General features: G+C 21.8%; 12 protein-coding genes across 12 annotated transcripts; 3 read left to right on the top strand and 9 right to left on the bottom strand.

Moving 5' to 3' along the window:
- Positions 1 to 69: 69 nt before the first annotated feature.
- Positions 70 to 1,988, bottom strand: DDB_G0287079 (hypothetical protein; the record flags this gene model as incomplete). The annotated part of the gene is made up of 2 exons (XM_632324.1): positions 70 to 726; positions 822 to 1,988. 2 exons carry the CDS (start codon positions 1,986 to 1,988, stop codon positions 70 to 72), a joined length of 1,824 nt encoding a protein of 607 aa, XP_637416.1.
- Positions 1,989 to 2,405: 417 nt separating this feature from the next.
- On the bottom strand, positions 2,406 to 4,067 carry DDB_G0287077 (hypothetical protein; the record flags this gene model as incomplete). Its single annotated transcript, XM_632323.1, has 5 exons — positions 2,406 to 2,552; positions 2,702 to 3,154; positions 3,258 to 3,519; positions 3,631 to 3,906; positions 3,985 to 4,067. 5 exons carry the CDS (start codon positions 4,065 to 4,067, stop codon positions 2,406 to 2,408), a joined length of 1,221 nt encoding a protein of 406 aa, XP_637415.1.
- A 432-nt stretch (positions 4,068 to 4,499) lies between these two features.
- gpaC (G-protein subunit alpha 3) lies at positions 4,500 to 6,388 on the bottom strand (the record flags this gene model as incomplete). The annotated part of the gene is made up of 3 exons (XM_632322.1): positions 4,500 to 6,068; positions 6,154 to 6,230; positions 6,322 to 6,388. 3 exons carry the CDS (start codon positions 6,386 to 6,388, stop codon positions 4,500 to 4,502), a joined length of 1,713 nt encoding a protein of 570 aa, XP_637414.1.
- Positions 6,389 to 7,752: 1,364 nt separating this feature from the next.
- DDB_G0287075 (hypothetical protein) lies at positions 7,753 to 9,375 on the top strand (the record flags this gene model as incomplete). Its single annotated transcript, XM_632321.1, has 3 exons — positions 7,753 to 7,789; positions 7,886 to 8,538; positions 8,647 to 9,375. The coding sequence occupies 3 exons, from the start codon at positions 7,753 to 7,755 to the stop codon at positions 9,373 to 9,375; spliced, it is 1,419 nt and encodes a 472-aa protein (XP_637413.1).
- Positions 9,376 to 9,504: 129 nt separating this feature from the next.
- On the bottom strand, positions 9,505 to 10,714 carry DDB_G0287073 (HMG1/2 box-containing protein; the record flags this gene model as incomplete). The annotated part of the gene is made up of 2 exons (XM_632320.1): positions 9,505 to 10,188; positions 10,346 to 10,714. The coding sequence occupies 2 exons, from the start codon at positions 10,712 to 10,714 to the stop codon at positions 9,505 to 9,507; spliced, it is 1,053 nt and encodes a 350-aa protein (XP_637412.1).
- A 581-nt stretch (positions 10,715 to 11,295) lies between these two features.
- Positions 11,296 to 12,516, bottom strand: DDB_G0287071 (hypothetical protein; the record flags this gene model as incomplete). Its single annotated transcript, XM_632319.1, has 2 exons — positions 11,296 to 12,130; positions 12,251 to 12,516. 2 exons carry the CDS (start codon positions 12,514 to 12,516, stop codon positions 11,296 to 11,298), a joined length of 1,101 nt encoding a protein of 366 aa, XP_637411.1.
- Positions 12,517 to 12,794: 278 nt separating this feature from the next.
- Positions 12,795 to 14,065, bottom strand: DDB_G0287069 (hypothetical protein; the record flags this gene model as incomplete). Its single annotated transcript, XM_632318.1, has 2 exons — positions 12,795 to 13,690; positions 13,795 to 14,065. The coding sequence occupies 2 exons, from the start codon at positions 14,063 to 14,065 to the stop codon at positions 12,795 to 12,797; spliced, it is 1,167 nt and encodes a 388-aa protein (XP_637410.1).
- Positions 14,066 to 14,560: 495 nt separating this feature from the next.
- DDB_G0287067 (hypothetical protein) lies at positions 14,561 to 14,953 on the top strand (the record flags this gene model as incomplete). Its single annotated transcript, XM_632317.1, has 1 exon — positions 14,561 to 14,953. One exon carries the CDS (start codon positions 14,561 to 14,563, stop codon positions 14,951 to 14,953), a length of 393 nt encoding a protein of 130 aa, XP_637409.1.
- A 190-nt stretch (positions 14,954 to 15,143) lies between these two features.
- On the top strand, positions 15,144 to 16,376 carry DDB_G0287115 (hypothetical protein; the record flags this gene model as incomplete). The annotated part of the gene is made up of 2 exons (XM_632316.1): positions 15,144 to 15,327; positions 15,424 to 16,376. 2 exons carry the CDS (start codon positions 15,144 to 15,146, stop codon positions 16,374 to 16,376), a joined length of 1,137 nt encoding a protein of 378 aa, XP_637408.1.
- A 227-nt stretch (positions 16,377 to 16,603) lies between these two features.
- Positions 16,604 to 17,206, bottom strand: DDB_G0287065 (hypothetical protein; the record flags this gene model as incomplete). Its single annotated transcript, XM_632315.1, has 2 exons — positions 16,604 to 16,660; positions 16,784 to 17,206. 2 exons carry the CDS (start codon positions 17,204 to 17,206, stop codon positions 16,604 to 16,606), a joined length of 480 nt encoding a protein of 159 aa, XP_637407.1.
- A 279-nt stretch (positions 17,207 to 17,485) lies between these two features.
- DDB_G0287063 (hypothetical protein) lies at positions 17,486 to 18,966 on the bottom strand (the record flags this gene model as incomplete). Its single annotated transcript, XM_632314.1, has 3 exons — positions 17,486 to 18,127; positions 18,235 to 18,556; positions 18,635 to 18,966. 3 exons carry the CDS (start codon positions 18,964 to 18,966, stop codon positions 17,486 to 17,488), a joined length of 1,296 nt encoding a protein of 431 aa, XP_637406.1.
- A 335-nt stretch (positions 18,967 to 19,301) lies between these two features.
- Positions 19,302 to 25,337, bottom strand: DDB_G0287061 (Rab GTPase domain-containing protein; the record flags this gene model as incomplete). The annotated part of the gene is made up of 4 exons (XM_632313.1): positions 19,302 to 19,433; positions 19,578 to 19,892; positions 19,981 to 25,040; positions 25,334 to 25,337. 4 exons carry the CDS (start codon positions 25,335 to 25,337, stop codon positions 19,302 to 19,304), a joined length of 5,511 nt encoding a protein of 1,836 aa, XP_637405.1.
- Positions 25,338 to 25,679: the final 342 nt, after the last annotated feature.

Genomic DNA, 25,679 nt, shown 5'->3' with positions numbered 1-25,679 from the left:
AAAATTATAAATGTATTATTTGTTTTTTTTTTTTTTTTGTTTTTTTTTTTTTTATTTTTAGTTTTTTTTTTAAATAAATTTATTTTTATGATTATAAATATTATTAAAATGTTGAATTGAAGATTTCATAATTGGTTTACCTTTTAAGGTAACTTCAGAATCACCTTTTATAATTTCTACTATATAATATTCACCAACTTTAATATCTTGATTTTCAATATCATTACTGATTAAAACTTTTTTATTGGTATCAGTTCTACCAACGAAATCTTTTTCTGATCTTTTACTAAAACCATCCACTAAAACTAAATGATGATTACCAATCTCCAATTGATTCTTTTCTTTTAATCTTTTGTAAAATGTATCTACAACTTGAGTTAATCTTGAGTTTTTAAGTGTTGTTGGAACATCATCTTTCAATTGACGATGTGCATGAGTTTTCTCACGAAGTGAATACATAAACATGAATGCATTCTCATATCCAACATATTCCATTAATGATATTGTTTCATTATGATCTTGATCTGATTCACCACAAAATCCACTAATAAAATCTGATGAAATTGCACAACCTGGTAATACTCTTTTAATTGTATCAATTAATTCTATATAACTTTCTCTAGTATATCCTCTTCTCATTGATTCTAATACTTTACTACTACCACTTTGTGCTGGTATATGTAATTGTTTACAAATATTTGGTTGATTTTTAATTAATTCTAATAACTAAATTATTAAAAAAAAAAAAAAAAAAAATTAATTAATAAATCAATTAACTAAAATATATATATATATATAAATAAATAAATAATAATATTTACATCATCTGGAAAATCTTTTGGATGTGGACTTGTAAATCTAATTCTAATTTCAGGATCAACTTTTGAAACTAATTCCATTAATTTTGTAAATGTTATACCTTTTTTTGGTGATTTATAAATTGTTTTAAAACCTTCTCTTGGTTTTAATGATTCCAATTCTAATTTATTTTTTTGAGTATCAATAAAATTTTCATTATTATTATTATTTGATTCTTCATAATAATTAAATGAATTAACATTTTGACCTAATAAAGTAATTTCTTTAAAACCTTGATCAGATAAATCTTTAACTTCTCTAAGTATTGAATCAATTGGTCTACTTCTTTCTCTACCTCTTGTAAATGGTACAATACAATAGGAACACATATTATTACAACCTCTCATAATTGAAACATATGCTGAAACTTGATTATCAGATTTTCTAACTGGTTTAATATCAGCATAAGTTTCATCAGCTGATAATATTACATTGATTGCAGTTTGTTGCTCACCATCTTCGAGTGTTGCCAATAATGATGGTAATGATCTGTATGCATCAGGTCCAACCACTATATCAACTTTCATATCAGACTCTAATAATTTCTCTTTTAAACGTTCTGCCATACAACCTAAAACACCAACTATTAAATTTGGTCTACCTTGTTTTCTTCTAATTGCTCTCAACTCGGTTAAACGTAACCAAATCTTTGCTTCTGCATTCTCTCTAATTGAACATGTATTTAAAAATACAATATCAGCAGTATTGAAATCATTTGAAATAGTATATCCTGATGATTTCATAATTGAACAAATAACTTCTTCATCACTAACATTCATTTGACAACCATAGGTTTCAATCCAAACTTTTCTACCATTACCTTTATCATTTGGTAATGATGATAAATATGGTGGTAATTCATATTCTTCTTCAGTTTCAATTTTACTTTTATTTTCATTATTTTCATTAATTTCATTATTACTATTTCTTAAAAATTCATTTAAACTTGGTATATCTTTAATTTTTTCTCTAATACTTTCTTTTAAATTATTATCATTATTTATTTTTAGATTTGTTGTATTTAAATTACAATAAAACCTATTTATTATTCTATTACTAACATTTTTGTTATTATTTAAAATATTATTTAATATATTTTTTTTACATAATCTATTTAATCTATTTATCATTTTTATTAAAAAAAAAAAAAAAAAAAAAAAAAAAAAATAATAATAAATTTATGAAAATGAAAAAACGAGACACGAAAAAAAAAAAAGAAAATAAAAAAAAAAAATTATTTATGAAAATATCCAAACCCATTTTTTTTTTTTTTTTTTTTTTTTTTTTTTTTTTTTTTTTTTTTTTTTTTTTTACTATTATTATTTTGGAATAGAGATCAACCGCGCTTAATATTTAATGGTAAAGCAATATAATAGACAATGAAATGTTTTGATTTTCATTGGATTTATAATTTATTATTATTATTTTAATTTTTTTTTTTTTTTTTTTTTTTTTTTCAATTGAAAAAAAAAGATTTAATTATAAAAAACAATAAAAAAGAGTGGGGTAAAATTTTAAGTACATATTTCTGATTATAATAAATAATTTTATTGACCAACGAATTGGTTTAATTTATATTCCCAAACCTTTAATTGGTTTGGGAAAGAAATTTTTAAGTCATTTATAATTATACTATAATTATTTTTTACTTGATCAATATCAATTGAAAAATCTGCACTATCTTTAAATTTTAACTAAAATTAAAAATAAAATTAAAAATAAAATTAATACCTAATAATAATAATAATAATAATAATAATAATAATAATAATAATAATAATAATAATAATAATAATAATAATAATAATAATAATAATTTTATAAAGTTATAAAAAATACATACTTCATAAATTGAAAGTAAATATCTTTGAGCAAAAGATTTTTGTTGTTCATAATATGATGAGTCGATATCTTCTAAAATTGAATCAACAAATTGAGATTCTTGTTGTAATGATGTAATTGGTACAGTTGTTGAAATGTTACGTTGAAAAACTATTGGTTGTGCAATTTGTAACCAAAATAATGTTAAAACTCTCTTATATGACCAAGATGATTCATGACCTGGATATAAATTAATTATTTTATGAATAAAATTAAATTCGTCTTCCCATAACTTATGAATTTTCATTTCGTTTGAATTCTCTTCACTTTTACTTTCATTATTATTATTATCATCATTACTATTATAACATTTATTAAATAAATGTGTCAATATTAAATATCTATGATGATATCCACAATAATCTGAAATATTTCTTTTAACCCAATCTTCCATAGTTTCTAAATCTTTTAAAATCTAAATAATTAATAATTAATAATAATAATAATAAATAAGATTGAAATTAGTTTTATAAAATATATATATATATATATATATTTATATATTGAGATAAACTTACAATATCAACTGATAAATGTTGTAAAATCCACCATCTATGAGTCCAAGAATAATAATTTTTAGGATAAATTTCAGCAACTCTTTTACAAACTGCTAATTCAATTTCATAATCAAGATAATCACCTGTTTTTTTAAAATAATCTGTTATAACCCATTTTCTATGTGCCCATCCCTCACCACTTTTTGGATGTTTTGTAAATATTAAATTTAATAATGAAATTTCATCTTTATGTTTAATATATTTTAAATTTATTAATTCTTTCCTATATATATATATATAAATAGATATTAAAAAAAAAAAAAAAAGTTAAATATTTATATATATATATATTTAAATATAATTGATAATAATAACATAGTAGTTTATTATTTACCTTAAATTTAAAGCAGTTAAATTTTCAGCATTAATTAATAATACATTTCTAGTTGCTTGTAATAATTCATTAACTAATAATTGTTGATGTCTTTCTGGTAAATCATTCATTTTCTTTTCAAATGCTGATTTTAATTCTGTAAAGTATGTTAATGCATATGAATATAATTTTATCATCCATTGAAATGAAATACCTAATTTATTTTCAACTAATACAAATGGTTTATTCTCTAATCCATCATAATCTTTTGATGACATTACAAATCCAATCTCATTACTTTTTCAAAAGGAAAAAAAAAAAAAATGTTAGTTAATAAATAAAGAGTAAATAATAATGTTAATATAAAAGACATACATTTCAGGATTATTAATAAAAATTAAGTTTAATTCATCATAAAGTTTCTTTGATTCTTGTACTTTTGATTCAACTGATGCCATTTTTTTATTTTTTATAAATAAATAAATAAATTAAATGAAAATAAATGAAAAATAAAAAAATAAAAATAAATAAGCGAAAAAAAAAAAATTGAAAAAAAGTAAAAAAAAAAAAGATAAAATATTTCGATGTGTTAAATAATGGTGTGGATAAAAACATTTGTTTATTATTTTATTTCACTGGACTAGATTTTATTTAAAAAAATAGATTTAAAATAAATAAAAAAAAATTTGAAATCAGTTCAATTAGATTATTTTTTATTTTTTATTTAAAATTTAATAAATTTATTTATTTTTTATTTTGTTTGTGTTGATAAAAACATTTAAAAAAAAAAAAAAATTTTAAAAAACCAATTCAATCAATTATTATTATTATTATTATTTTTTAAAAAATTTTAATTTATTTATTTATTTTTTTTTTAAAAAAATAATAATTTAACAATAAAATTCTAAAGTTTTTGAAATTATAATATCTCTAACAGAATTAAAAACTGTTTCAAAACTTTTAGTATCAGTGGCACATGTGAAATGGAAATAAATAAAATTTTGAGAATTTATACCATTACCACCTTTTTTCTTTGAAAGAAAATTATTCTTTATATAATTTGAAGATTTTTCATAAGATTGATCACCATTATAATCTGGAAAACAAATATTGATTGAGGTTCTTTTTAATTTCTCACGGAAAAGATCGATTTTATTTAAGAATAATATGATTGAAGTCTTTGGAAAAGTTGAATCATTACAAATCGAATCGAATAGATTCAAACTTTCATGAAGTCTATTGGTACAATTATCTTCGACCAATTTCTGATCGTATTCATTTATAGCTGCAACGAAAACTATTGCAGTTACATCATCGAAAAAGTTTATCCATTTCTTTCTTTCACCACGTTGACCTGCAACATCAACAATTCTAAATATAACTTCACCATTTACATTGAAATCAGTTTCAACCACACCATTGGTAGTTGCACGTGATTTTAGGATATCTAAATTTACAGGTTGGTATGTTGGTTTACCTATTCTCTTTATCTCATTCAAATAATATTGAGTGGATTCATTAATATGATACTTTTGAGCTTGTAACATCACCTCTGATTGTACAACTGGATCCGACCAAATCGTTGATATATAATTTGTAATTATTGGTGGAATTCCAAAATCTTGAACATTAAATATATTATTACTTGATCCATCACTATTTGAACGATTGTGTGTATTTATTGTTGATGTTGTTGTAGATGATGATGGTCCATTTGGTGAAGCAGAATTTGAATTTATACAAGTTGATCCATCTAAACTAAGATGTGTCATTTTTTTATCTAATTCACTACTTGAACTACCACCACTATTATTTTTTAAACTACTACTATTGCTATTATTATTATCTTTATTATTATTTAAAATTGAAATTGGTATCATTGAACCAATTGGATTATTTCTAATACCATTTTTATTTCTTTTTTCAATATAAACTCTATACCATGAACTATAATTTTTAATTGCTGATAAAGTTTCTTGTGGAATTTCTATATTATTTTCTTTGATTACATGAATGAGTAATGCCATACCATCCAATAGATTTATATAAATTAAATTCCTATAAAATTCTTCCTCCTCTTTTGAGAAACCTTTATGATGTAAAATTTTCATTTGTTTTACAACTGTTGATTTACCAGATTCACCAGTACCAAGTAATAATAATTTTAAAACTGGAATTTTATTTTTATTTTTACCATCCAATTGTAACTGTTTTTCAATTGATTTATGTTTTTGTAATTTAATTTCGTCTGTTTCAACTGCTGACTCTATGGCATGTTTAATTGCTTCAATCCATTCCAATTGTTGTGCTTTTGATCCTGTTGAAATAATCCAATTCTTATTTTCTGTCTCTACTGATAAACAAAATTCTCTTGGATTATTATTACTATTATATACATATTCCATAACTCTAGTACCATATAATGGTACTCTACCTTGTGGTAAATGTTGTTGTTCTTTCTAAAAAAAAATATAAAAAAAAAAAAAATCAGGATTTATAAAAAAATAAAATAAAATTAAATTGGAATATTAAAATTAAACTTACTGTTTCATCTACAAAATATTCCATATAACTAGAACCTGGTTTTAATACAAATAATCTTAATTTCCAATTTTTCACAACTTTTTTCATTTTTAAAAAAAAAAAAAAAAAATGTTAATATATGTTAGATCTTTATTTTTTTTTTTTTTTTTATATATATATAATTCCTACCATGTCCTTTTTTTGATAAATAAGCTCTGAGTGTTTCTCTTGGTGGTGGTACTGGATTGAAATCCATTTTTTAATTTATTCAATATTTTTTTAAATTTGGTGGGTGTGTGAAAAATTATTATTTTTGTGTTTAGGGAATATAAATTATTATTTTTGTGTTTAGGAAATATTTAAAAAGAAAAAAAAAAAAAGAAAAAAAAAAAAGAAAAACTAGTGATACAACATGTATTATATATTTAAAATATGATTGATTATAAAGATGAAAAAGTTGATATTTTTTTTTTCAAAAAAAAAAATAAAAAATAAAAAATAAAAAATAAAAAAGCAAAAATAAAAAAAAAAAAAAGAAAAAAAAAAAAAATAACCTTTGGGTGATATCTAGTTTTGTACACAAAAAAATTGGTTGGTTTTAAATTTCGAAAAACTTTTTTTTATTTTGAAGAAAATTTTTAAAATATCTTTTTTTCAAAACAAATGTAACGTACTTTCACAAATTCCGACCTTTTATTACTAAAAAAAAAAAAAAAAAAAACAAAACAAAAACAAAAATAAAAAGTAAGAAAACAAATATTGATTTATAAATAGTTTATAATTGGTTTAAAAATAATTATGAAAAAAAAAAAAAAAAAAAAATTAAAAATAAAAAAAAAATAAAATAAAATAAAATAAAATAATTATAAAGTAAATTAATCATTGGAGAAGTTTGGTGGTAATTTAATTTGTACCAGGGTAAAGATAAAAAAAAAAATTTTAGCATTGTACAATGGCGTGTAAACACGAAAATATATCTATTTAAAAATTATTGTAATAATTTTGTTTTGATTTTCTCAAAAATAAAATTATATTAAAATTGTGGGAGGAGAAAATATTTGGGAAAAAGATAAATCAATGGCATTGTTGTTTTTTTTTTTTTTAACCTGATAAATTTAAAGAGTCATCTGAAAAAAAATAACGTACCAATAGCACCAACATCAAAAAATTTGAAATGTCCTCAAACATTTCTATTTTTTTAATTTTTATTGTTGATATTTATAAAATTTTTTGAAAAGATTCGCGAATCTTTGCTTTTTGAAAAAAAAACATTTATGGTAATGGCCTCAAAAAATTATTGAAGTTGTAAAAAAGAAAAAAAAAAAAAAAAAAAAAAAAAAATTAAATTACAAAATTAGATTTGATGATATTTTATTGATTTTGATTAAAATTTTAAAAAATACAAAAATAATTAAAATATTAAAAAATAAAAAATAAAAAATAAAAAATACAAAAAAAATAAAAAATAAGAAAAAAATAAAAAAAAGGTGATTTCAGATATTTTCGTACTGTTTTTTCAAAATTTTTTTTTTCCAGCCTTCAACATTTTTCACAACAAAAAAAAAAAACATTTCTCACCTTTTTTTTTTTTTCAACCAATATTTTTTTTTTTATATAATTATGGATAATTTTGATTTTGTATCAGGATTTGGTGCCAGTAAGATTTATTTTTTCTATCTTAATTTTTAATTTTATTTGAAATTTCTAATTTTTCATTTTTTAAAAAACATAAAAAATAAAAAAAAAATAAAAGGTAGTGGAAGTGGAAGTGGATCAGGTGGTATTTCAACTATTTCAAGTACTGGTGGTACTGGCCAATCAAGTGGTACAGTAACTAGTACTACAAGTACACCAACTCCAAGTTTTACATCAACAACTTCAACAATTTCATCAACTACAACAATTTCTACTACCACAACAGGATCATCAGAACATTCAGGATCATCATATTCAGGATCAGTAATTTCAAGTTTTATCACTTCAATGATTACAAGTGCAAGTGAAAGTTTAAGTGGAAGTGTAAGTGGTAGCAGCTATAGTGATAGCAGTAGCTATAGTGGTAGCAGCTATAGTGGTAGTAGTTATAGTGGTAGTGGTAGTATTAGTGGTGGTAGTAGTAGTACCTCACCATCATCATCATCATCATCTAGCCCAAGTACTGGATCATCATCAGATGATGGACTTTGCTATGATTGGATTACAGTTTGGGGTTATAAAATTTATGATCCATTTTTAGTTCCATTATGTTTATGGGCATTATATATTGGTGTTAGTAGATTTAAATTATTTAAAAAATATAATTGTAACTATTTATATTCTGTCACATTTTTAATGTATGGTATTATGATGACATTTGCAATGTTAGCAGATTCATTATCAAGTAACTTTTACTTAAAACTTAGAGATGTAAGTGTGTTTTTATTTTATATAAATTTAATTTAATTTATTTATTTATTTTTAAAATTTTATTAATATTAAATTTATTTATTTCTTTATTTTCATTTTTTAAAAAAGTTTGTTTCAGTCGCAGATGTTGATTTAACATCAACAGTTGGAACATTCTTTTTATATTGTGGTTTGGCAGATGTTGGAATTATTAATCCAAAAGAAACAAAAACTAAAATTATTTTATTATTCAATTCAATTATTTTGTTAATTAGTTGGGTTTATGGATTATATTATTCAAGTGATCCACGTGTTTGGGCATTAGTACTTTATGAAGCAGTTGTTGCCGTTTCATGTGGTGTTTATTTAATTTTACAAATTATCTATTTGGCTAAAAGAAAGAACTTGAAATCAATATTTTGGTTATTATTCGCTGGTTTAGTTGGTGGAGTTGGTTTATCAATTACTTTATTCTCTTCTAAATGGTGTGCTCACTTTGGTGCTCATTTCTCTTCAAGTTATGCATGGTTCTTTTTAAGTGATTGTGCTATGCTCTTAATTTCTCATTATGTAACTGTTTCAAGAGGTTCCAAATCACCATCATCGCAATCATTCTATAATAAGCAACCATTATTATCAAAATTAAATAATGACACTGTTAACAAATCTACAATCATCATTCCATCTGCATATAAATCACCAGTTGTGCAATCTTATTTCATTTCTGTACCACAACAAGTACAACCACAACAATATCGTTTTGTTCCACAACAACCACAACCAGTTTTTTATGCTAACCAAATTCAACAACAACAACAACAAGACAAACCATTAAGTTATATTGTTAAGAAACACTAAGAAATTTAATAAGAAAATTTCAAAAAAAATAATTAAAATAAACTTTACGATTATTATTATTAATTATTATTATTGTATTTATTATTATTTATTTTATTTATTTTAAAAAACAAATTTATGGAAAATTAATTATTTATTCCATTTAATTCTTCTTCCACCACAATTTGCACCTTTGAAATTGTGATGTGAAGATTTAAAACCTCTCTTCATATCACCCCAACCATCACCATCATCCTCGTCAACGAAAACACTATCATCATATATATCACTATTACTTTTTTCAGATTCAGAACCAGATTCTTCATTATCATCTTCATCATCTTCATCATCATCATCTTCTTCTTCTTCCTCATCATCATCATCATCTTCTTCTTCACCTTCTTCTTCATTATCATAGTTCTCACTTTCAACTTCATCTTCATTATCATCTTCACTATCATTTTCCTTACCTTGAATTTTCTTTTTATTATTACTATTTACAGAGTTTTTTACATTTGAAGTAGTTGTGGTAGTGGTGGTGGTAGTTGACGCACCATTTTTTAAATCACATCCATCTTTTTTGTATCCATTTAATCTATTTTGTTTTACAATTAATTTATCCTCTTGAGTTTTTTTCAATTTCTCTTTTTTACTCAATTTCTTTGGTGCACCATTATTCTTTGATTCTTCATCATCGGAACCACCACTTTCCACCTTTTTCTTTAATTGTTTTTTTTGTGGTTTTTGATGGTTAATAGAGCTATGAATCTTTTCATATTCTTCCATTTGGGTTTGATATCTTTCTTTATCTTTTTGTGCTAAATCATAAAATGGCTAATTTTTGAAATTATTTTTTAAAAATTAATAAAATTAAAATTAATTAGTTTTCTTATACATATGTATAGGTTTATGGAAGAAAAAAAAAAAAAAAAAAAAAAAAAAAAAAAAAAAAAAAAAAAAAAAAAAAAAAAAAAAAAAAAATAATAATTACTTTTTTTTCATGGTCAGCCATTTCTCTCCATTTTTCTAAATACCAACCTGGAGATTTTGAAGGATTTGATTCTTTGAAAAAGTGAAGTGCTGGAAATGGTTGCAATGGTTTTGATCTCTTTACGCCAGAGTGATGAGCACCACCATTATGGTCATTATGAGATTCATGATTTTCGGTTGATTTCTTTTTTATCTCTTTTTCATGTTCTTCTTTTTTTTGTTTATTTTTAATTTTAAATTCTTGAAATTTCTTTTTAACATCATCTAAATCTATCTCTTCATTTTCTTCATTATTACTATTATTATTGTTATTGTTGTTATTTACAGGTGTAGTTACTTCATTTTTTTTTATTGGTTTTGATTTGGCCATCTTTGAAAAAAAGGTGAGAAAAAAGAAATATAGAAATAAGAAATAAGAAATAAGAAATAAATATAGAAAATAATGGAATAAAAAAAAAAAAAATTTTAATTTATAATTTTTGACACACACAAAAAAAAAAAAAAAAAAAAAAAAAAAATTCAGTAAGAAAAAAAAAAATAATTATTTAAATAATAATATACAATTAAATGTTTTTGGGTGGATGGATTTAGTGTAAGTAAAAAAAATTAAAAAAAAAAAAAAAAAAATTGACTGACCCACACAAATTTGCATTTTTTTAATTTAATTATATGAAAAATGAGATTAAAAAAAAAAAAAAAAATAAAAAATAAAAAAAAAATAAATTAAAATATGTTTAGAAAATATCTTGAATCATTGCTTTTTTTTTTTACTTTTTTTTCTCAATTTTTACCTTTTTTTTTTTTTTTTTTTTTTTTTTTTTTTTTTTTTTTTTTTGATTTTTTGTAAATTAAATTTTAATATGAATTTAGTATGGATAAATAGAAGGTAATAATTCTGTTTTTGAATTTTTATTTTTTTTATTTTTTTTATTTTATTTTTTTTTCATATTTTCATAAAGGTTGGGTACTTTCGTTGTCATCAGTTGCAATTGTTGTTTGTTTAGGAATTTGAATAGAATCCAATGAAAATGAATTATTTTGATGATTTTGACCTTGATATTTGACATTATAACAAAATGTATAATCTTTAAGGAAATTAGGATTATTTGCATCTTTATATTTTAAAATTGATAGTATATATTTTTTATGAGAGGGTTGTTGATGTTGATAGTGTTGTTGATATGGTTGTTGTTGTTGTGGAGTATTTGCAGGTTGTTGAGGAAGAGTTGATGGTGGTGGATCATTAATAGATAAAATTTCATTGATAGTAATAACTAAACTAGTCCATCTTTGGAGAATAAAAAGAAATTTTGGATGATTTGGTGAGATGAATGTTGGTACATTTCCAACTTGTATTTTTTGAACCTGCTGTATTGGATGTGATTGTGATTGATCAGCAGCAGTAGCAGTAGTAGTAGTAGTAGAAGTATTCGAACTATCATTATTCATTACACTTATATCTGATACTATTACAATACAATCCATATTTTTATTATTATTATTATTATTATTATTATTATTTAAATTCTGATGATCTTGATCTTGATTTTGATTTTGATCTTGATTGTTATTATTTTGTTGATTATATTTTATAAGTTTTTGATTTTTTATATATTGTACAGTTTCTTTTATGAAAGCAAATGTTTTACCAAGTGTAACATTTCTTTCATACATTGAAGAGATAAAATAAAATGATATATCATCTATTAATATTAAATCTGGTAAATATGATAAACTTGGAAATTCAAATAAATAATTCCTTAATTCTACATCATTTTCAATATACCTTTATTTATTTAATTATTTTTAAAAATTATATAAATGTTAATAACATTTTTTGTGTAATTTGTGTAATATGTAAATATTATTATTTATTATTAATAAATGAATATATATATATACTTACTTTATTTTTAATTTTTTTAAAATAAAATCATCTTTAATGAAACCTATAGGCAAGAAAGGTAAGCTTTGTTGAAACTTTTTTTTATTACATATAAATAAAACATTATAACCTTGTTTTGCATAGGTATATCCATATTGAAAAAGTAATGATGTTTTACCACATAATGTTGGTCCTGAAAGTAAAACAATATCTGCTGTTTCAAATCTAATATTATTTTCATTTGAATCAATTACACCTCCAAAGAATCTTTCAATTTCTATTCCCATTATTTTTATATTTTTAATTAATTTTAAACTTTATAAATATTATATATTATATATTATATAAATAGAATATTAAAAAAAAAAAAAATAAAAAAATGAAAAAAGAAAAAAAAAAAAATATAAAAAAAAATACTCCAAGCAAAATTCAAAGAAAAAAAAAATAAACAAGAAAAAAAAAAATTACCTAAAAAAAAAAAAAAACAGTAAAACACACTGTATTATTTATTTATTATATTTTATTATATATATGTATGTATATTTGATATTATTAATTAATTAATTTATTGGACATCAACTAAGGCACTATCCATTTCTAATGAAAACTCTTGTATTTCTATATCCTCCATTTGTTGTTGAGAATGTTGTTGTGAATGTTGTTGTTGTTGCTGTTGTTGTTGAAGAGGAGGATGAAAAGAATTTGATACATTCACTTTTTGAGGAACACTAATTATTGGTTGTTTATTTACATGAGAAGGACTAATATTTAATGGTTTATTACCATAAGGATGAAATGTAACACCAGGTGGTTTAGGTGGTGAAAGTCCAATATTATTACTCTTATTATTATTATTATTATTATTATTATTATTATTATTATTATTTAAATTATTATTATTATTTACATTTTGGTGATTATATTGATATGGTACAGTTGCTTCGGGTGTTGATAACCCATTGTTATTATTATTATTATTATTATTATTTTCGATTTTACTTTGTGGTATATTAAGTGTTACAGATGTTGTTGTTGTAGTTGTTGCTGTTAATACTGCTGGTGGTAATTGTAGTTGTTGTTGAGCTCTATTATTATTTTCATTTTTAATGATACGATTATTGTTATTGTTATTATAATTAACAATACTTTTATTGAATTTATTACCTGATAAACTATTACCTAAACCATTGCCATAAAGTTTGAGACAACGTTTTAGACCATCAGAAATTGCGGTTTTCTTTGCATTGGCAATACCGTTAATGTTTCTTGTATTACCACAACCAACATTCTCTCTGTATGAACCATCCTTTAATATTATTCTAACATGTGCTGTATAAACAAATTGACTAACATCTATTTGATCTTGTGACATTGATATTATCTTTAATGACCATCCTTCATCTCCAAATAATTCATTTGCTAATTTAATTGCTTCATCTTTTTCTAAATATGCTGATTTTGCTTTATTATTGGTTATTATTATTATAATTAGTTATTATTATAATTATTGGCTAGAACAGTTATTATAATAATAAAAAATAAATAAATAATATATATATACATACAACCACCGGGAACTTCCCTAACCTTTAAAACACTAGAATCAACATCCTTACTTAGAAGTTCTTGAATCCTTTTTGCTTCTTCTTCACTGAACTTCTTTTTACCAAATGCAGGTAGATTTATTTTATTATTTAAATTATTATTATTATTATTATTATTATTATTGTTTAAATTATTATTATTATTATTGTTATTTAATTCGTTTTTCCTAAATAAAACAATACCATTATCATCTAATGATTGTTGAATAGTTTTACCATTATACGAACTCATAATTATAATAATATGTATTGAGAAATTTATATATAAAAGGGAGTAATCGTACAACTATGAAGTTTTTTTTATTTTATTTATTTGAAAGGTATATAAGGTTTGTTTAAATTTGGGAAATATTTTTTTTTTTAATTTTTTCTATTTTTTTTTTTTTTTTTTAATTTTTTTTTTTTATTTTTATTTTTTTTTTAATTTTTTTTTTTTTTCAAAGAAATTTTAATTTTTAAATAAAAAAAAAAAAGAAAAAAATTTCTAAAAATGATGTTTTAATTAATAAATACAAACCAATAAATTTATTGAAACAATACATTTCTAAATATCTTTTCCTTTTTTTTATTTTTTATTTTTTTATTTTATTTTTTTTTAATTTTTTTTTTTTCCAATTTTTTCAGAATTTTTTTTTTAATTTTTAATTTTTTTTTTTTTTTTTAAATAATTATTAAATTAGATTTGTACAAATAAATAATAATAATAATAAAAATAGTAATAATAAGAATGAATATTGGAGATAAAGGTGAAATTACAACCAAAGTTACAGAATCATTATTAGCAACCAATGTAGGTAGTGGTGACGTAGAAGTTTATTCAACACCATCAATGGTTGCCTTAATGGAAGGGGCTTCAGTTCAATGTTTAAAGGGAAAATTGGGAGAAGGACAAACTTCAGTTGGTACATCTATTTCAATTAAACATTTAGCAGCTACTCCATTATCATTAAATGTTAGAGCAACAGCCGAAATAACTTCAATCTCATCAGATAATAAAAAGATTTCTTTCAAAATTTTAGCTTATGATGATAAAGAATTAATTGGTGAAGGTACTCATGAAAGATTTGTTTTAAATAAAGAAAGATTTTTACAAAAATCAAATTCTAAATTACAACAATAAATTAAAAATATCACAATAAATTATTTTCAAAAATTGCGCCAAAAAAAAAAAAAAAAAAAAAAAAAATTAAAATTATAAAAAAAAAAAAATCCAATCCCATTTTCAATTTTGTTTTTTTTTTTTTTTTTTTTGTTATTTTTTTATTTATCTTTCTTTAAATATTTAATAAATAAATAAAAATAAACAAGAAATGGCAAGTAAAAAAAGATCATTACCACAAGTTGAGGATGATTGGAATGGATATGAAAGTTTAATGAATGTCAAACCAAAAGAAAGATATGATATTAAAGCTAGTATTTTCGATTTAAATACGATTAGAGATTCAGCATTATTTGAAAAAGAGAGATTTAGCCTTTGTTTATCTCCTCCAAAAGGTAAATAACATTTTAAATAAAAAAAAAAAAGAAATAAATCATATATTAATACTTTTTTTTTTTTTTTTTTTTTTTTTTTTTTTTTTTTTTTTTTAGAAAAACCAGGAACATTTAAATTTTCAAAATCACCAACAAGTCCAAAAAGTAAAATTCCAAATGATTCAGCGCCACCAAAACAACTAGTACAGCAACCAAATCTTGATAATATAGGTAATGGTGGTGGTATTAATAAAATTAAAAAAGATTTACCACCATCAATTCAAAATCAACAAACTCATCAATACAATACAAGAAAGGTTCCAACATCTATGGTGCCACAACAACAACAACAACAACAATTTCAACTACAACAACAACAACAACAACAACCACCAAAGATATCACAACAACATCAACAATATTTAACAAAATTAACAAATGTATCAAATTCACCAATTAAATCACTTTCACAATTACCAAATTCACCATTAAGAAAAAGATTCTCATCAACATCACAACCATCAGTAGTAGTACAATCATCATCATCAATAAATACTCAACAACCGCCAATAAAAAAATTGGCAACTAATAATAATGGTGTTAATCAAACAAATACAATAACACCTCCACATACTTTACAAAATAGACCAGCCACACCAACTAGAACAACTAATCCTGTATTAAATAATAAACCTTCAACACCAATTAAATCATTAACAAATAAACCTTTAACTCCAAGTAAACAACCATTATTAACAACAAATGATTTAAATAATAATATTACAACAACAACAGCAACAGCAACAGCAATAGGAAAATTAACAACTTCATCTCATACAAAAAATACAAACAATAACATTATTAACGGTTTAACAACGACAACAATTGATCAATCAAGATTAGAGAGTAGAATTAAATCTTTAGAGATTGAAAATAAAATTATAAATTCAAAATTGGAAGAAAAGGATCAAATCATTGAAACCTTATCAGGAAGAGTATCAGAATTAGAATTTCAACTTGTAAACTTTATGTTGGAAGTTAAAACTTGTATACTCGAAAAAGATAAATAATATAAATTTTATTTTAATAATAATAATAATAATAATAATAATAATAATAATAATAATAATAATAATAATAATAATAGTAATAAAAATTATTAAAATTTTAAAATAACAACGCCAATTTTGGAGATTGGTGTATGTAAAATAAAAGTAATAATAAAACTAAATAAAATAATACCAAATTTAAACAAAAAAAAAAAAAAAAAAAACGTTTTGACCAAAATTATTTAATTTTATTGTCTACATGGTTCACCATAATATAGTGGTGGGCAACTATCATACGAACGCATCTTTAAAGAAATAATAAAAACAAAAAAAAAAAAAATAATTAGTATGAATCTATAAATAGAAAAAAGTATTTTTTTTTTTTTTTTTTTTTTTTTTTTTTTTTTTAAAAAAAAAAAAATACAAACAGTAAGTGAATAAAGGTAATAACTTGATTTAAAAGATGCAAAACCTTCAGATGAATATAAACAAGATAATTTTCTAGAAACTCCACCAAATTTAATATTTCCATCAAATGAAATTGAAAAATCATTAATTTGGAATTGATCAGCAAAGAATGGTTGTACTAATTTACGATAAGATGTACAAGTTGTTTCATATGTTTGTAAATTAATGATAGAACCATTATTAACTAATAATCCATTCTTAAAAATTAAATTTCCTTTATATCCCTCTTGTGACATTGATTGGCTATTAACACCAGCAATTGAAATTTGAATACATTTCTTTGGATCCTTAAATTGTGAAAGGAATTGAGTACATCCCTGACCTTTACAATTTAAAATTAAAAAACTAGAAATTAAAATTAAAATTATAAAAAATATTTTCATTTTTAATAATATTACTTTTTTTTTAATTCTCCAATTTATATAAATATATTTTTTTTTTTTTCCAAAACAAAAAAAAAAAAAAAAAATAATATATAAAAACAAAAAAATAATAAAAACTTTTTATTTGTAGATCTAAATTATTAAAACAAACTAATGAAAAGGTATATTATAAATTTATAATAATTATCTATTACTATAAATGAATATAAATATAAATTAAATAAATTAAAATAAAATAAATATTTATTTGTTGTTTAAAAAACTATTTAAATTATTTTATTATTCTCTTTTATTTTCATCAATATCATCTTCAATATAATCGTCGAATTCATCATTATTTGTATTATTATTATTATTATTATTATTATTATTATGATTATTAAAATTATTATGATCCTCGTCAGAATCATAAGAAATATCTCTATGACTATGAATTAAATCTAATCTTTCTTTTCTTGCTAATTTAATTTCAACATAAACTGAAAAGAATAAAATTAAGAAAGGAATAGAAGTTGCAAAAAAGAATAAATCTTCTTTTGAATGATTTAAAAAGATTTTTGATTTAATTGGTGGGAAGAGATGGTTAACGGTTTGACAATAATTGGTAATGGCAACTTTACCACAATTCAATTGATTATCAGGTTGGAGTGCTCTATTGAATTTACAAAATTGTGGACCACAATTTTTGGTGATACATGAATTATTTGAAAATCTATTATAGGTGAATTGACACTTATGTTTCTCAATACATTGATTGAAATCCTTATATGTCTTTACGAAACTTGATCCAAACTCTCTGGTTGGATGACATTTATAATCTGAACATGAACATTGATGAAATGGTGAACAATGATTCTCCATTCTTAAACATAATCCTGGATATGTAATATTAAGTTTTTCACAAATTCCTGCTTTTGCGCACTAATAATAATAATAATAATAATTTAAAAAATATTAGATTATAATTGTTATAATTATTATATTGGATTGAAAGTATATATATATATATATTTTTATTTTATACATACATATAAATCAAGATCAGTATTACATTGATCATGTGAAAAACTAGCACATTTATCATTTTCTAATAAAGTGAAAGATTTTTTACATTTTTTAGAGGTTTCATCACAAAAATGACCAACTGGACATTGAGTTGATTGTAAACAATTATCATTTTCTTTTAATTGTTTATTACAAGTTTTGCTTGAATATTGACAGTATTCACCAAATGGACATGGATTCTCTACACCACATGGTAAATCACCAGTTGGTTTTACACAAATTCCTTCTTTACATTTTAAAAGTCTACCTGAACAATCAAAATCTTGTGAACATTTTTCTCCAACTCTATATATATATAATTTTTTTTATTAAAATCAATCTTTTAAAAATCAATTATTTATTTTATATTATTTTTATACATACTGTGCGAATTTAATATCAGAACAAGAACCAAATTCATTATTTAATTCTTTTTTACATTTAGTTCCCAAACGACATTGTTCATCATTTTTACAATCTTGACCGAGTTCTTTTGGTTCTGAACAAACAGGATTTTCTTGAAATCTTTCAGTATCGCTTGTACAAACACTATCTTTACTACAAGCACCATTTGAATTACAACTTTCACCAAATTCTAAACATTTAATACAAAGATTACCAACTTGTGCTTCAACTAAAATATTTTCATTATTAAATAATAGTACCACAACTGTTAAAACTACTATTATTGAAAATAATAATTTTGAAAAATTCATTTTCTTTTTAATGAATGAAAACACCTCTTTTCTTTTATTTTTTTTGAATTTTGAAAATAATAAATTATTTTTATCGTTTTCATATTCATCCTTTTAAGAAAAAAAAAAAAAAAAAAAAATAAAAAAAAATAAAAAAATAAAAAAATTAAAATTGAAAAAAAAAAAAAAATTGAACAAAACGTTTTTTTGTGATGTCATAAAATTTGATTACTGTTTTTTTTTTTTATTATTTTTTTTATTCTATTTTTAATTTTTAATTTTTTTGTTTTTTTTTTTTTTTTTTTTTAAACTATTTTTTAATTTCCAAAAAATAAATTAAATAAAAATAAAATTTTTTATTTGCTAATAATTCTACAATCTTGACTACAACGTTCAAATAAATGATTTCCAATTATATTTAATTCACCATAATTATTTTGTTTTGTTGAAATTTTAAATGTTTTAATATTAAATTCCCTAGAAAAAGACTATAAATAAAGAAAAAAAAAAAAAAAAAAAAAAAAATTAAAATTAAAAATAAAAATAAAAATAAACAATTAGTATTTTTTTTTTTTTTTTTTTTTTTTTTTTTCATATATTTTTTTTTTTATATTTTTTTTTTTAAAACTTACATTAACATCATTATCATTAACTTTAATTGATAATAAATCATATTTATTACCAATTAAAGTGATTCTAATATAATCACATGGATCAACAATCTTTTTAAAATTATATAACCATTTTTTACATTTAACAAGACTTTCTTCTGAAAAACAATCATAAACTAAAATAATATTAAATCCACAGAAACAATTTGATTTAATTTTTGATTCAATTATATTTAAAATTTCAACTGGAATTGGATTTTCAAAAGTTGATTCATAAAAATTTGGAAGCATTAATTTTATACTACTTTTATATTTAAATAATTTTATAACTGATGTCTATTTTTTTTAATTATTTAATTAATTAATTAGTTTTATATAGTTTTTTTTTTTTTTTTTATTATTTTTTAAAAATTATTATACTTACTTTACCAACATTTTTATCACCTAAAATTATAAAATTTAAAGGTCTTTTTAAAATTTTTGAATCATCAATATCAGTATTTAATTTTACATTATAATTTAAACGAACTTTTTCCAATTTATTATTTCTATAACAATCTAAAGTTTTTAATTGAGGCATTGAACAATAGAAATCGATAATCTCTAAATTACAACAATCATTGACAACCAATTTATTAAGTTTTGTAGGTGGAATTTGAGTTTCATCCTCTAGAGTAACCAATTGATTTAAATCAATTAAACCCATTTCAAAATTTGAATTACTTGTAAACATTAACTTTTTCAATGATTTCCAACCACTAATATTTAAATAAATTAATTCTGGTGTTATCTTTATAAGATAACCAAGTGATGCACGTGTTAATTTTTCAGAATTTCTTAAATCTAAAAATTGAATATGAGAGAAACTAAGTTTCTTTATATAAGAATCTGTAAATAATGAATTATGAATTGAAAAACTCTCTGCATTTGGAAATTCATTTTTAAATTTCTTTTCAAATTCTACACATTGTTTTTTATTAAATTGTGACACATCAATTGTATTAATCATTTCATTTTGTTGTTGTTGTTGTGGTGATGGTGATGGTGATGGTTGTTGTTGTAATTGTTTATATAGTTGTTGTTGTTGATATTGATGTTGATGTAATTGATTTGGTAAGGTTATTTGTTGTTGGATTGATAAATTTAAACAAGTTGATAAATTACTAATTGAATTTGGTGGACTTTGATTTGGTGGACTAGAATTTGGTGAACTATTCATTAAAATCTTTTGATTTGTATTTTTAATATCTTGTTTACGTTGATTCATTTTCTTTAAATATGCTAAAGCCGTTGATGGTTCATTCTTTACTCTTACTGCTTCACCAAATAATTCTTGATTTGTAATTCCTAACATATTTACAATTTGTTTTAAATTATTAATACCATTATTATAAAATACCATTGACTTATATCTTTCTTGTAATGATAATATTGTGGGTGAAGATTTTAAATAATTTTGATTTTGATCATTATTATTATTATTATTATTATTACAAATATTAAATGATAATTGATATTGTTTAAAAACAAATGGATCAAATAATTTTGAAATTAAATCTAAATAACTATTTGTTATTGAATATTTAAAATGATATTGAATATTTAATAATGTATTATAAAGATTATGAATCATTTGAGTTGTAAAAAATATACGAACTATACAATTATTTTGATTATAGAGTGAATTTAATTCTTCTTCTGGTAAAAGAGTTGAATATCTATCATGAACATAGATTAAATTCTCTAACCATTCTTTAAGGAATTCAAAACAATCTAAATCTAAAAAGAATCGTTGTACTGATTCATCTACTTTCTCTTTCATCATTGATAGATTAAATAATATTGATTTCATTACTAATTTCTTTTTCTGTTCCATTAATACATAGATGAATGATGATCCTTTTTCACAAACTGTTGATGGTGCTATAAAACAACGATCATTATCAATTGGTGTTAAATATTTACCATTATCTGATAATATGAAATTATCAGGTTTACCATCTTCAACTGATAAAAGTAATGAAGAAATTATCAATAAACCAGTATTATGTTTATCTAATAAATTTTCATTAATTTCACTTAAATGTGAATTAAAATTTGTTGTTGGACTAGAATTTGGTATTGATGTTGATGTTGATGTTGATGATGATGATGATGATGATGTTATATTTGATTGTGATGATAACCAAATATCAGAAATACATTTACCTTGTACAGCTAAAGTTAATAATACTGGATATGATTTTTTTAATTGTGGATCATAGAATAAAATCAATTCAGAGTATGGTAAATTCTTAATACCTAATGATCTCATTAGTTCAGTTGCTGCATATTCATAACCTGCAATTTCAGGATACTTTTTAAAATACCAAACTGGTTCTTTCTCAGGATACCAAGATACATCTTTTTTACCATATTTATTACGCTTAATAAATTGACCATCTGGTGTAAACAAATGTTGATGAATTGCTGGTGTTAATAATCTTTTACCAAAGAATGAACCTTTAATTTCATTTGTTGATCTTGGGAATAACTGTTTTGGATTTTCCCATTCATCAGGAAACCATTCTTCAATTAACAATATCCAATTCAATTGAAGATGTGGATTATCATTTGAAAGTTGTTTAAAGATTGGTTTAAACTTTTGATTGAATATATTAATTTGGTTTTGATTTTTTAAATGTTTTGAAATTAATCTATACATTTCTTTAATCGATCTAGATTGTGAGAAATGTGTTGCTTTAATTAATACTAGTAAGACCAATTTACTATATATAACATTCAATGGTAATTTCTTTGAATCTAAATGAAAGTTTACTAAAATACTTTGAAATACAATTTCTCCCATCTTAAATTTATCAATATCCATTGTTGATATAATTTGATTTGGTAATAATAATTCAGTTAAATTTGAATTTGATCTTGAACCAGTTGAAAATGAAGATGAATGAGATTTTGTCATACCATTATTACTACTATTACTTCTATTACTATCAGTTCTATTATATTGATAATTACTATTATAATTTGATGATATTGGTGAATTAGTTGTTTTTGTTACTGCTGCTGCTGCTGTTGAATTTGTATTTGAAGATGATGAATTAATTGGTGTGGTAGTGGTGGTGGCAGAGGTAGTAGTGCTGGTGGTGATAGGATAACCATTAATATTAGATGAAAAACTTGATGATTTAATATGAGCTGTTAATGGTGTTGAATTTGGTGGTGATGATTGAGAATCTGGTGAAAAGGTAATAGTTATCATTGGCATTGGTGAATTCTTTTTACATAATACCAATTCTCTATAGTTTGTATAAATATTTGGAAAAACTGAATAAAATAAATCTGAAAAAGTTGTTGAACTATTCTTTTTCAATTGATCTTGAATAGATTGAAATCTTTTTTGAATTACTTCTACCATTTTTTTATTAACTTTAATTGGTAAGTTAAGTTTTAAATAAAAATGATCATCATTATTATTATTATTATTATTAAATACACTTTGTGTAGATAAAGAATATGATAATGAAGAAGATGACGATGATGAAACTGAAGACATTGATGAAAAGGATGATGATTTTGCTAATTTTATTTCTTCTTGAGATGTAAATGTTGAATTGGTAGTATTGGTATTATTTTGATTTATTGATGGAGATTGATGAGGATTTGTTAAATGTTTAATATTAGAAACTAATTGTTGATAAGTTTGATTGAATTCATCTAATTTAGAAAGCCATTGAATCATTAGAAATTGTGCATTAATATTTGTAATAAACTTTTGAAATATTATTGGTATTGGTTTTTGCATCTGTGGTAATTTTAATAAAGGTGAATTATAAAATATATTATTTTCTTTCTCTTTATTTTTAGTTTCAAAATCTTCTTGAAAGTTAATACTATCATTTTTAATTGAAATTAAAGTTTGTGATTTTATTGGTAATTGTTGATTCTGTTGTTGTTGTCTAAATGAAATTGGTGATTTTAATGGACTTGGTACAATTAAAGAAAGTGTTGAACTTTGTTGCAATAATGATTGTAAATTTGGTTGTAAATGTGAATTTGAATGAGAATGAGAATGAAAATGAGAATGTGATGGTGGTTGTGGTAATGGATGTGATGGTGGTGTTTGTTGATGCTGTTGCTGTGATAAAGGTAGTGGTGGTAATGAATTTGAAGTATTGGAAGCAACTGTTGTTTGTGTAGGAGTACTATTTTGACCAAGAATATCATTAGATTGAACAGATTTAAATTTACTCTCTTTTGGACAAACTAATAGTGTACCTAATATTTGCTCAGAGAATGATACTAAATTAATATCTAAAAATTGATTATTATTATTATTTTGAAATTTATTAACCATATCTAAACAATTATAATTCTCTGTTACAATTAAATCCTTTCCATTATCAATTCCCCAAAAAGATTGAACATAATATGGTGATTGATTAGGTGATAGTTGAATAATTAATAATGAACTTGGTGAAAATGGTATATCCAATAGTTGAAATAATTTATTTACCATTACTTGATGTTTATATGAAATTAAATTTGATGAACTAAAATGAATTTGTTGGGTTGTTTTCCAAAATGAATTTGTTGTATTCGATGTTGATTGAGTTGATGGAGTTGATGGTGGTGGTGATATTAAAGTTGGTGAAACAACTTGAAAGGATGGTGTTGATGGCGGTGATACATTATTTGGTGAAGAAATAGATGGTGTTGAAAAGGGTGATAGTGAGATTGAAGGAGTTTGTGGGACTGAAAATGAATAAATTAAATCATCTTCACTTAAACTAGATTGGTAATTACCACCATAATCATTATTATTATTTTGAATTGGTTGTAATTGTTGATTTAAATTTAAAATTTTTAAAGCCATTGATTTATTAATTCTATAGAATGGACGTTGAAACGAGTCACTGGTAATGGTAACTTTATCAGTGTGTAGTAATTCTTCCATTAGGTAATAGGCAACTTTGAAATCTGATTCGTTACTGTATTTAATAATTGTTGATATGAAATCGATATAGTATTGTTTTAATTGCACTATTGAAAATAGTAAATCCTTTATCCATTTTTCATTTTGGTCATTTTCTAAATTTGGTGTTGTTGTTGGTGTTGTTGTTCCAGTTGGTGGTGGTGATGGAATTTGCTGTGTATTTAAAAATCTAATTTGTTGTAATGTTTTTTGATGTTTTGATAATGTGTCGATAACATCATTAATTTTTTTAAATATTTGATTCTCTTTTGTTAGATTTACCAATAGTGCTTGACTATTAAAATCAGCAGCATCTTTCAACTCTATTAATTGCTCTGGATTTTCTAATTCATTTACATAGTTCCAAGCTTCTTCTAAAAAAACTTTTGATTTATTTAAAAAACTAAATTGAAAATTAATTTTTAATTTATATAATACTTCTTGTTTTACATCAACTCTTGCTTTACTTAATCTAATTATTTCATTTCCTAAATTTATATTGTGTTCATCTTTAATTTGTTTTTTTTATTTTTTTTTTTTTTTTGTAAAAATAATAAAAAAAAAAAAAAAAAAAAAAAAAAAAAAAAAAATGAAAAATTAATAAAATAAATAAAAAAAAAAAAAAAAAAAAAAATTAATTAAACATATTATTTAATTATTTATTATTTTTATTATTATTTTTATTATTATTTATTATTTTTAAATTTAATTTTATTATTTTTTATATATTATTTATTATTTTTTTTTAATTATAGATTTAAAAATTTTAATATCTTGGATAATTAATTAAGTTTTAACTTACTCATTTTATGTGTAAATAATAATATTATTTTTATTTGAAATAAATAACCAATTAAATTGAAATTATAAAATTAAAATAGAAGAAAAAAAAAAATAATTAAAAAAAAAAAAAAACAAAATCAATTTGACTCAGTCTTCTTTCAAGAATTGTGTGAATGTAAGAAAACGGCAAGGTTTGTGTTTTTTTTTTTTTTTGTTCGTGTAAGTGGGTGTATTTGTGTGTGTTTATTTTTTTTTTTTTTTATTTTTTTTTTTTTTTTTCCCAATGTGATAGTGAGTATGTAATAATGGTAATTTTATTAAAAATTAATTGTTTTTTTATAAATAGACGATGACATTCAATAAAT

The sequence above is a fragment of the Dictyostelium discoideum genome (assembly GCF_000004695.1).
Source record: "Dictyostelium discoideum AX4 chromosome 4 chromosome, whole genome shotgun sequence".
NCBI lineage: Eukaryota > Evosea > Eumycetozoa > Dictyosteliales > Dictyosteliaceae > Dictyostelium > Dictyostelium discoideum.
The sequence above is the reverse complement of the archived record's forward strand: the minus strand, read 5'-3'. Positions and strand labels throughout refer to the sequence as shown.